Source organism: Phodopus roborovskii, unplaced genomic scaffold (assembly GCF_943737965.1).
Source record: "Phodopus roborovskii unplaced genomic scaffold, PHOROB, whole genome shotgun sequence".
In the NCBI taxonomy this organism is placed as follows: Eukaryota; Metazoa; Chordata; class Mammalia; order Rodentia; family Cricetidae; genus Phodopus; species Phodopus roborovskii.
Window position 1 is genome coordinate 6,046,989 of NW_026126434.1, and position 12,028 is coordinate 6,059,016.

Consider the following 12,028-nt stretch of genomic DNA (forward strand, 5'->3'; position numbering starts at 1 on the left):
ACTCACCCAGTATGAGTTTCTGGTAATCTGAATATCAGTTCTCATCCTTGTATAATAAGTGCTTTAACTGCTGAGCTACTTTCCCAACCCTGTATTATCATAATGCCATTTACCAAGCTAGCTCTTGGTTTGTTCTGACATGGTGTTTTCCATCCTTTTATATTCACCTGCCCTGTCTTGAAATTATTATTCCTTTTGATTGTATTACTGTCTCATTTTTGAGTCATTATGACAGATGTTTTCAAGCTTATGTTACAAGGTCTTTAGAGTCTCATTAATTTTTAATGACATTTTTAGTCTAAATGATGATATAACTATGTTCAAACAATGTAAGTCTCTTGTCCATATCACTAATTATGCAATGAGATTAGAGGCCTTATATAACTTCTCAAACCTTTGGATCAGACTGAAAATGTCCATTTCATTTCCTGTTCCACATTAATTTTTATGTGGTACTCTTTACATAGCAACTGCAACTGCTAAAGCCCAAGTTTACAAAGCTTTGGCCTAGTATAATCTATCTCTGGAGCCAGAAGCTAGTCTGAACTGTAGCTTGTATTGTACATAGTACCTGAAAGAAACCAAGAGCTTTTATTTTCAGTGAAATTTTAAAATCTTTCTGTGCTGGTGAGTCTTTGTCAACCTGACATAAAGTAGTTACCTGGGAAACTGTCTTTATAAGACTTGCCTGTGTTATATGTATGTGAGGGCATTTTCTTGATTAATGACTTATTTAGGAGGGCCTAGCCCACTGTGTGTGATGCCACTTCTGGGCAGGTGAACCTGGGCTGTAGGGAAACAAGCTAGTAAGTAACATTCCATTGTGGTCTCTGCTTCTAGTCCCTTGAGTTCCTTGAGTGTCTGCCTTGGAACCCTTCCCTTAGTGATGAACTATAATCTGTAAGCCAAGTAAACCTAATTTTTTTTTCCCCACAGTGCTTTTGTTCACTGTGTTTATCAAAGCATCAGAAACAAACAGTACTTTTAAGGTACATCTGTGAGTCTGCCATGGGCCCCCTGCTCCCTTAGCCCATAGTTTCAAATATTTGGTCACGTGACAACTTTTGTTTTTAGATAGGAATTGACTAATAATATTTAATAAAATTAAGATTAACTTTGCCATCTTACTACTCTTTTTGTCTTTTGTGGTTTTTGTCTTTTGTGGTCTTTTGTTCTTTCATTTTGTTTGATTAGTGGTTACATTTACTATTGTCACTTTTACTATACTTTTTTTCCTTTCAAAAATAACATGATCTTAATATATACATAAACATCTAATAACAACAATATAATTTCTCCACCAAGAATCACAGAAAATGCAACTCCATCTACTTCCAACTGTTGTTCTATTACTATCAAACATTTAAATATGATGTGTATTTTAACCCACAACTAATCATCTTCAGTACAGACACTGTAATCTGTTTGCTGAAGGCCAGTTACTTTCTACTAGCCTGGATGCTGATGGCAATAGACTCCCTCTTGTGGCTGAACTCAAGAAAGTCTACCTAGAAAGGCATAGTAGACTAAATGCTATAGTTTGGCTGCAAATGTCCATCACTGTCACTCTTGGATTCCAGTTGTTGAGGATATTTTGGGAGGTGGTGGAATCTTTGGGGCATGGGGTCAATCCAGCAGTGTGGGACAATAAGGGCACAACTTTCAATGATATATCCACTTTTGGGTCAGGCCAATGCTCTCTGTTTCCTGTCCTGATACCAAGCAAGAACCCAGCTGCTATAGACTCCCCGTGCTACAGACTCCCAACTGCTCCATTGCCATGTTTCCTCAACCAGCACAGACTGAACCCACTGAAAACATGAACTAAAATAAGTTTATTCTCCTTCAGATTGTTTATGTTAGTTATTTTGTCACAGTGACTAGAAAAGTAATATACTAAGTTACTGCTTCCCAAGGATACTTATGTTCTAATCCCTAGAGTATGTAAGCATGGCATTTTATGGTATAATGGTTGTGTAGATATTACTAAGCATTTTTTTAAGTTCTACAGATTACCCTGGATAAACACTAAATATATTCACAATGAACCTTAAGTAAGAGGTTTGCAAGAGATGGAAGGATATTTGAAAATATAAAGCTCTTGGCTTTGAAGTAGGGGAAATAGCCATGAGCCAAGAGATACAGGCAGCATCTGGAAGCGGGAAAGAGTAAAGAAACTAATTTTCCTCTGTGGCCTACAGCGCAACACAGCAAACTAGACTTGGAAATCCAGAATTAACTACAAGAGAACACATTTCTTTTGTTTAAGGCCATAAAGTTTCAGTATCAAGATAAAACTGAAAAGACATAGTATTAAAAACAATAGACTCAGAAAGACCTGGCCTTTTGAACCTAATGTCCTTCCATTCCTAGCTTTGATGTCTTGGGCAAACTGCTTAACATGTCAGAGTCTCTCCATCTTCTTGAAGAGGATGGCATTATTCACTTAGTAAGTTCCCTATGGGTATCAAAGAAAGTTTATGTAAAACATTTACTCTCATCACACACACAGTGGAGTCCTGGTAAGTTGTGATTGTTATTCATATAAAAGAGACAACAGTTATCAGTTTATAGTAAAGTGGGCATATGTAATTATTTCCAAAAGTTTATTTTCTGCCAAAAATCTGTAGGAAATGAACCCATTGTTAGGAAAGCCCCGAAAGACATATGCAACTGATGATTTCAGAGAGTTTCTGAATGATACATTCCACATTTGGCCTAGGATTTATACCTCATAAATTCTTATCATGGTTCCTAAATATAAATCAACAGACACAAGAATTTCTAAAGCTGATTTTTTTTTTTTTTTCTGTTGGCAATGGTTAGAATTAGAATTGGAGACCACTGCCTATTAAAGAAGAAGGTTCACGTTAACAAAGTTCATGTTCCTAATTTTAGGAATTTTAGACTGACTGGCTGTCCCCATACACTCTACTGAACCATGGGTACCCTGCTGTGTTTTCACATGTATATTTCATCAAGTTCAACCTGTCTTTTACTATGCTCCAGCTCTTTCCACATCTGTTTCCTCCATACATGCATTCATTCTCTATCTCTGAAAACATTCTCTGTGGGATCGTTTATTTCTCTATAACTCTTCAGGGTCTCAGCTAACATACCTCTTAACTGACAACCTCCTGAAAAATATGAAATTTAAACTACTTGTTCTTACTTTATCCATTATACTTTTTCCTGCCATATCAATAATATTTTATTATTATAACTTGTGATTTTTACATATGTATGCTTTTGGTAAGATTTCTTTCAATAGCTATCAGAGCTAGATAATGTGAAGGTAAGAGACCAAATATCATTTGTTTCTCTAGATAAATACCTGGCCCAGAGCTTAGCACTCAATTATACACAGTGGACATATTTTGTTGCCATAATCAAATAAAAGACATACTGTAAAATAAGTACCATAAAGAGTTCAGACAGATAGACTATGTCCCAAGAAGCCCTCATTTGCAGAGTTTTCGTTAGAGTCCACATATTTCTAAGTTTCAAAGTTATTATCACTTTGGGAAACAAAACAAAAAACCTACTTAAGTGAAAAAAAAAAAAACAATTCCTGTGAAAACGACTGTGATAAATATGGAGAAAAGAAAAAGAACAACAAAACCACTGAGTGAATAAAGGTCTCTGTGATTTCAAATACTATGTCTTCACCTTTTTTCTGACATGCAGGATGAATGCAATGCTGATAATTGTCTCTCCCATTAGTCCCAGCAAGGGAATCAATCCCAAGTGCAGTGTCCAATTAAAAGAAAAACAAATAAATAAAAAGGCAAGAGAAGCTGATCCTCACAGCAAAGCTCCTAGGGAGAGGCCGGAAAGAGTTGTAAAGCAATACAGAAAATTGCTGGAACTATTCTTGGACTGATTTTTTTTTTAATTATCTATACTTACTGAAGTTGTACATATAAATACTATATGTAATAATAATATTAATTTATATAATAGCACAAATGTAAAGGTATGTATGAGCATTCAACAGAGAAAGGTTATCTAGTTTCCTTCGCCTCCTGTTACCCATCCCTCAAATTATGGCTATTTTTATGATAGAAACATTAATAGGCACTTCATAAAGCCAAGACTTTCATAATTCAAGTTATTTTTACGACTCCATTAAGATATAATGCATAGAGTTGATGAACATTTAAAGTACAAAAATTTATTACTTGATATTATGTATGCATGATAAAACATTCACTGAAATAAAGACAAGCATTTCTCTCATACTCCTTTTGCCCTTATAATCCATCCTTTTGCTTCCTCCAGGTATTTCCATACTGCTCTAACTACAAAAACTTAACTTTTTAGATCAGTTTTTGTTTTTTCTTTGGCCTAGCTTTACAAAGTATAATTACTTTGAGATTCACCTAGGTTGCATGCTATTTCATTGCTGTGAAATATTCAGTTTAGATAAATAACTATGCCATAATTTAACTGAAGGACATTTTGGTTGTTTGCACTTATTGGCTATTACCTATAATGTAGCAATGGAAGAGTTAGAGAGATGGCTGTTCAGCAGTTAAGAGCTCTTTCTGGTCTTCCAAAGAACCCAGGTTCAATTTCCAGCACCCACATGGCAGCTCAGAGCCTTCTGTGACTCCAGTCTCAGGGCATCTGATGCCCTCTTCTGGCTTCTGTAGGCACTGCATGCATATTGTACATAGACATAAATGCAGGGAAACACTAATAGACACTAATATAGGTAAAATAAAAATAAATAAAATCTAAAAAAATAACAAAAAACACCCAGGTGTAAAAACTAATGTAGATTTTTCTCTGTTGGACACAGATTTTTATTTCTATTAAGTAAAATCCTGAGAGTAAAAAATCCAGTCACATGATAGGAATCCTTCCTTCCTTCCTTCCTTCTTTCTTTGCCACTGCTGAGCCACTTTCCAGCAGTAGTGACTTATCTGCCAGTAAACAGCACTGACAAATTTAATTACTTATTGCTTATAACTGATATGGTGAGCCTTCTTACTTTTAACTGTTCTCATGCCAGAAGATGAAAAAGCCACAAAGAGGCCTAAGCACTGATAGTAGATTCCTAACCTTCTTGGTAAACATATTTTTTAAAAATAAAATTTTATCATATATCATCATCTGGCCAATTGTCATGTGTACCTAGGAAGATAAAAATTTAAGCAGAAATTTCATTTTTATTTTTTCTGGACTCATTATTGCTGCTCACAGGTCTGCCCAATTTTGAAAATGCTGTCAGAGGCACACATGTGGGCACTTGTTAATTGATTTGCTGGATCCAAGGTCCTCACTTGTAAGTGGCAGAGAATGGAAACCCTGAACCAGTTTCTCTATGTATATACAGTTGAGGTGAAGCTCCCCACTATATTTTGTTTAAATTGGCCAATGGAAATATTCTAGTGGTATTTTCTTCATCTCAACTCTGTGAACTAAAGTGCTCCATAGTGTGAGTCACATTTGAAGGAAACTGTGATAACCTTGGTAAATTTCCTTTGCACATGATAATGCCTGGAGTTGTTTATAACAGTAGCTTAATACCTATGGCAAAACTGTAGTAACATTTTAGCCAGAAGATGACAAAGCCACAAAGATCCCTAAGCAATAATAGGAGATTCCTAACCTTCTTGATAAACTTATTTTCTAAAAATAAAATTTTAAATTTTATCACATGTCATCATCTGACCAGTTATGTGTACCTAAGGAGATAAAAATTTAAGCACAAATTTTTGCACAAATTTTGTTTTTACTTTTTCTCTGCTCTCAGAAACAATCGGTCTTGTGGAAAGCTTAAACCCAAGCTCAACAAAAACACAAGACTGTCATTTTGCGTCTAAACAACGCAAAAGTCTTTCTCTAAAGAAAGTTCTTATTGAAGAGGATGGAAGGGAACTTAGAACTTCCACAGTGAGTAAAATGGGCACTCTATTTTGCACTTAATTGTAATATGTAAATTCCACGGTCCTTTTAACTTGCAAACATTTCATTGCACCCTGGAGTTTCTCTGCTCTTCAAATACTAACATAGGGTAGGAGGGGGGGGGGGTTGTCCTTAAAGTGGGGACTCAAGTTAGTTGATGAGGGTTTGGGGCAGGAGACAAAGGGCACAGTCCCTAGGCTTCGTCTAGGCCTTCGGAGCAAATAACTGCTGGAGGATAGAAATAAATTAAGTAGCAGGACTTGGGTTAGTCACTTAACAACACCAATTAAATAGCAACATCACGAAAGACCTCAGTATCTCCATTTCACAGATGAGGAAACACACGGGCATATTAACTTTCCTCACAACCGAATTCTAGGATTAGAAATTGAGTCTTGCAGATTTACATGACTTCCCCCGACTCTCACACCCTATTTTCACAACTGGCTCTACACTCAGTACAGACAAGCCGGTGGGAGACCAAGCAATCCTACAGGCTGAGTACAAGCTGGGCTGAGAGTCCCACACTCACCCACGGGAAAGGGCGCTGGGCACCCACCCGGACCCTAGACCAGCGCTGGAGTCTGTGCTGCGCCCATTTACTGCGGGTCTGGGTGCACCGCGTCCGTGCCTCCCCGCGCCTCCCTGTGGCTCACCCAAGATAGATGACGGCAAGAACAGGAGCAGGACGGCCAGCAGGACCCTGCCACAGCAGAAAGCTACAAGGCGCCCTATAGGGTTCAGCCGCTGTGATCTCCAAGAATCCTTCATTTTCTTCACACGGGTTTCAGGCACATCGAACTACAAAGAGAAGGCAACCACTCCCTGGGTGCGGGAAATGGCGCTGAGTTCCGGAGTCAGCTTCCTCTTGTTGGGCGGGGTCTTGTTTACTACTCGTTCATGGGGTTTATGTGGTACATCTCCTGGGAAATTGCTTCAGGGACGCAGTAACAGAATCAAAACCTAGCAAGTCAGTTACAGGATATTTTCTAATTTGTAAGTGCCTTCGGTTCCAAAGAAAGCAAGGCATTATGGGAACTCGGTTTGCATACAACCCGGCCTTACTCCCTTTTTTTCAAAAGCCGCAAGGGTGGAGCCTAACTCTAACCTGCAACAGTGAGCTAACAGTTGCAAGCCCTGTGTAGTGTACAGTAAGAGCCTATTTCCTTATGATGAATTCAGATGTAACGTGCTACTGGAAACAAAAATTAAAGCAATGAGTTAATCAGGCACATTTTACAAATATGTCGACGCAAAAACCACAGCTCTCATCTCAAAAAGAGTAAGAGTTTATTCTGGAGTCAATTGGTTTAGGTTACCCAAATTCCATGCCCCAACGTGAAAGCAGGTCCACAATTTTTTTTTTTAATGGTTTTACAGAGCAGAGAAGACTTAAATAAAGTTTAAAATACATTGGTGAGTACATCAGAGAAGCAAGGATATTAATTTGGGGGAAGCTTTTCTGTAGGCTCAAGATGCTATCTGATGGTACTCCAAGCTTTTGGATTGGTAGCTAAGTGAGTAGATTCTAAAAGATTATTTATTGTTTGCTTGCTTGCTTTGGGTTTTTGTTTTGTTTAATCTACTGTCTCAATATGTTAGTTCTGACAAGGAATAGCTGCTTTGGAGGACCAGAACAAGATAAGGTAATCAGCCTCTGGACCTGCAACATGGGGTGTCCTGCTAGAAGATAATTGTAGGGAGCTAACTTGTAAGTTATATAGATTTGGCTATGAGAACAAAAGATTTCCTTGACTGTGTTTTCACACCAGGGCCCCACAGTGTGGGGGAAGATTAACCAATTTACCAGGACAGGACAGAGTTGTGCCCAATAATTGATTAATACACTGCTGGGGCTTGGGGGGGATCCCCTTATGGAGAAGGGGGAGCCATATGGTTCCACAAGGGTTTTATAGGGATGACAGTGACTATTCAAAAGGCAGGTATCCCCAGGGCTTTGCAAGTGGGAATTTTTCTCCAGTGGAATTCCTATGGGTAGCCTGGTGAGTTTATCAACTGAAATCTCACTGTATGACCTTGTGAACCACAGCAATTCCCTGCTTTTTGTTTAATAAATTCAGTGTATGAATTCCTCTCCAGGAAATGTGCATTGTAGATTTTACTCATTTAAAGAGGACTGGAATGAAAAAAGTAAAAAGATTAGTGCTCCTATAATTCTCAAATTGATAAGAAAGTTCCATAAGAGTTGTTATTAATAAAAGTTTTAACTGAATTAACAAAGTAATTAGCTATGACCTTGCTGAAGAAACCTGGAGCCTGGAATGGCTAATAGCATTGGTCTGAGAATGTAAAGTACCCATGTCTATGCCTAGTTGGGAACTATTTCTGACACCTCTCAAATGAGCCTGTATTTGATTCCATGACATATATGAACCATTATAAGGTAGAGTAGTGACACTGATCCATCTAAAATCAGCATGACTCAGTGTTGTTAAATGTGTTTTAATATTCTGAATCTGATTTCCCATATAAAGGACAGCCTCTTCTAAAACATTTATTTTGAGTGACTAGGGCCATAGAAACATTCTTTGATAAGGAGTTAACATGGTTAGCAGTGTGTATCAATCCCAGTTCCCTCTCCCTCCCATCCTCCCATGTCCCCCTCCAACCCCCTCATTCCATCCCCATCCACTCCCCAGGGAGGGTGAGGCCTTCCATGAGGGATCATCAAAATCTGTCAAGTCATTTGGGGTAGGACATAGGCCCTCTTCCCTGTACCTAGGCTAAGGGAGTATCCCTCCATGGGGAATGGGCTCCTGAAGTCTGTTCATGTACTAGGGTTACATCCTGGTTTCACTGCAAGAGGCCCCATAGCCTGCCCAGTCCTCCTAGCTGACACCTACATTCAGGGGTCCTGGTTTGGTCCTATGTTGGTTCCCCAACTGTCAGACTGGGGTCCATGAGTTCCCACTTTCTCAGGCCAGCTGTTTCTGTGGATTTTCCCAGCATGATCTTGACCCCTTTGTTCATCAATGCTCCCTGTCTAAAACTGGATTCCAAGAGTTTAGTTCACTGCTTAGCTATGGATCTCTGCTTCTGCTTCCATAAGCTACTGGATGAAGGCTCTAGGATGGCATTTAAGGTAGTCATCATTCTCATTATAGGGGAAGGGCATTTAAGGTAGCCTCTCCACTATTGCTTAGATTCCTAGTTGGAGTCATCCTTGTGGATCTCTGTACAATTTGCTAGTGCCAGATTTCTCTTTAAAACTATCATGGTTCCCTCTATTGATGTGTCTATTTTCTTGCTCCCCCTATTCATATCCCCACTCAATCTTCCTGATCGCTCATGTTATTCCTTCCCCTCCTCTTCTCCCCTCCTCTTTCTCCTATGATATTTTTAATTTAAATCTTAAAAAAAAAATCTTGTTTTACATGTCAGTCTCAGTTCCTGCACCCTCCCATCCTCCCTGTTCCCCCACTAATCTCTATCCCTTCCCCTTTCTGCTCCCTAAGGAGGGTGAGGCCTTCCCTGGGGAGTCTTCAAAGTCTGTCATATCATTTGGAGCAGGGCCCAGGCCCTCCCCCATGTGCCTAGGCTGAGAGAGTATCCCAGTATGTGGAATGGGCTCCCAAAGACCATTCATATACTAGGGATAAATACTGATCCACTAGCAGAGGCCCCATAGACTGACCAGTCCTTCCAACTAACACCATATTCAAGGAATCTGGATCTGTCCTATACTGGTTTCCCAGCTATCAGACTGGAGTCCACGAGCTCCTTCTTGTTTGATTGACAGTAATTATAATTGGCATTATGTCAATCACAACTGAGTTGGTTATACCTTCATTTATTATTTTTTTTTTTTCATTTTCAGGCACTTGTTGTGGCATTATACAGAGTCCTAATTCCCATCATGATGATATTCCCCATTCTTAATTTGGGAAAGATTTTTTTTTTGAACTTACAATGTGTCTTACCAAATCTGATGATTTTTCCATTTGTTCATAGCAGCAGTGGCTGCCCAGTGGCCTGGGCATTGGGAGCATGTTACTGTAAGTTTCTTTTTTGCTTTTTTAATTAATTTATTGATTAATTTATTTTCTGTGTCTGACTATTTTGCGTTCATGTGTGTCGGTGCACCTTGTGTGTGCCTAATGCCATAGTCTCTAGAAGAGGATCTGGAGTTATAGGTATTTGTGAACTGCCATATTGGTGCTGGGAATCCAACCCAGGTTCTCTGGAAGAGCAGAAAGTGTTCTTCACTGCTGAGCCATCTTTCTATCCCTCCATGAGATTTTTAAAGCCACATTTATAACTGCCACATTTATAGCTGTCAACAGAAACTTCTAAGATGTCCCTTTCCTCTTCTCTAAGCTCTCTGTACCTCAGCACAACACATTGGGGTCTCTCTTGCATCAAAGGCTGCCTCTTTTTTGCAGCCTCTCTTCCTTGTTTTACAGCTTCTCATATTAGAAGCCAGAAGGCTCAGTACTTGAACTTTTTCTCTTCTGCAGTCTCTTTAAACCCCATGTTGATCTGATTCAGTCTCTTTATTTATGTATGGATTTGTATGTTCAGTATCATCTGCGATGCTTGAAATGTGAATTTGTCTGTTGCTTTCTTGATTATTTATTAGATATCTTACATTAAACACTCCCAAAGCAGAACTGATTTCTTCCCTGTCTATTTTTCACATTCTGAATCATCTTAATTTCTGTAACTTAGGTCCCAAATCCCTGGCATCATTATCAATATTATTCTTTATCCTTTAAATCCAGACACAAACCATTACCTAGCTCCTTATTATTATCTTAAAAATGCTTAGGCATATACCCAAAGGATTCACATCCATGCAACAAAGACATCTGTTCAACTATGTTCATAGCAGCACTATTTGTAATAGCAAGAACCTGGAAGCAACCTAGATGCCCCTCAATTGAAGAATGGTTAATGAAGATGTGGCACATCTACACAATGGAATACTACTCTGCAAAAAAAAAATAATGGTATCTTGAAATTCGTAGGCAAGTGGATGGCACTTGAAGAAACCATCCTGAATGAGGTAACCCAGTCACAAAAAGAGGAACACAGTATGTACTCACTCATATATGGATTTTAGACCTAGATCAAAGGATCACCAGCCTATAATTCACACCACCAGAGGAACTAGGATACAAGGTGTATTCTAAGAGAGTCATATAAAGTCCCTCACAGAACTGGGCAGGGACAAGTCCCCCAGAGCTCAGGTGAAGTGGGGGGGGGCAGCGAATGGAGAGAGAAGTAGGAGAAAATGAGGGGGAAGAAAAGAAAACATGTGCGACCAGGAAGATTGAGCCTTGTTAGAGATAGAAGATAGGAAAGAGAGAGACAGAGACAGAGAGAGAGAACATAAAAGAGGGAGCCAATATTGGTTTGAAGATAAAATTGAACACAAAGAAAGGTCTAGAGAACTACAAGACTGCTCCCAACTAACAATCTCAGCTTCCGTGGAAAGGCTATCATAAATGCCCTTCCCGGAGAGTGAGATCAACAACTAACTTCTCCATGGAGCCCTCAACTAATACCTGTTGAAAACAGGATCAAACACCCATACATAAACACTGAGTCGAACTAGAACCCAGATGCAGAGGGAGAGGACAAGACCATGCGGCAGAAACACATAGAGACAGCTTACCTGAACAAGGAGGAGCTAAGGGCCACTAGACTGATAGCTAGGAAGCCAGCATGGGACTGACTCAGGGCCCCCTGAATATGGGTCTCAGCCAGAAGGACTGAGTAGTCTAAGAGACCTCAGACAGTGGAGCCAGGATGTATCCCTGGTGCACAAAAGGACTTTGCGAGCATATCCCCCTTGGAGGGATAACTGCCTTAATCTAGAGACAGGAGAGAAGCCCTAGTCCCTACTTCACAGGACCTATCAGGTCTACATGACCCCAACTGGATGGCATTCCCCTACATATGGAATTGGGGTGGGGGGATGGGAGGGGAGGGTGTTTAGAGTGCATGTGAGAGGGCAGAGAGGGTAAAAGGGAGGGAAGGAGAGAGGGAGGGATGGGGGAAGGGAGGGAGGGAGGAAGGGAGAGGGAACTGGGATTGACATGTAAAATAATAAATTAAATTTGCTTTGACTCCAAAATTTAAGTTGAAGGAC

General features: G+C 39.6%; 1 protein-coding gene across 3 annotated transcripts in view; it reads right to left on the minus strand.

Annotated features, from left to right (window-relative positions):
- Positions 1-6,705, minus strand: part of Cr1l (complement C3b/C4b receptor 1 like) — a 45,555-nt gene extending 38,850 nt beyond the window's left edge. For 2 of the 3 annotated variants that reach the window (XM_051186697.1, XM_051186696.1), the window contains exon 1: positions 6,570-6,705. In XM_051186697.1, the coding sequence (XP_051042654.1) occupies positions 6,570-6,684 (115 nt within the window). In that variant the 5' untranslated portion in view covers positions 6,685-6,705. The remainder of the gene's footprint in view (positions 1-6,569) is intronic. The other variant, XM_051186698.1, reaches the window with a different exon arrangement.
- Positions 6,706-12,028: the final 5,323 nt, after the last annotated feature.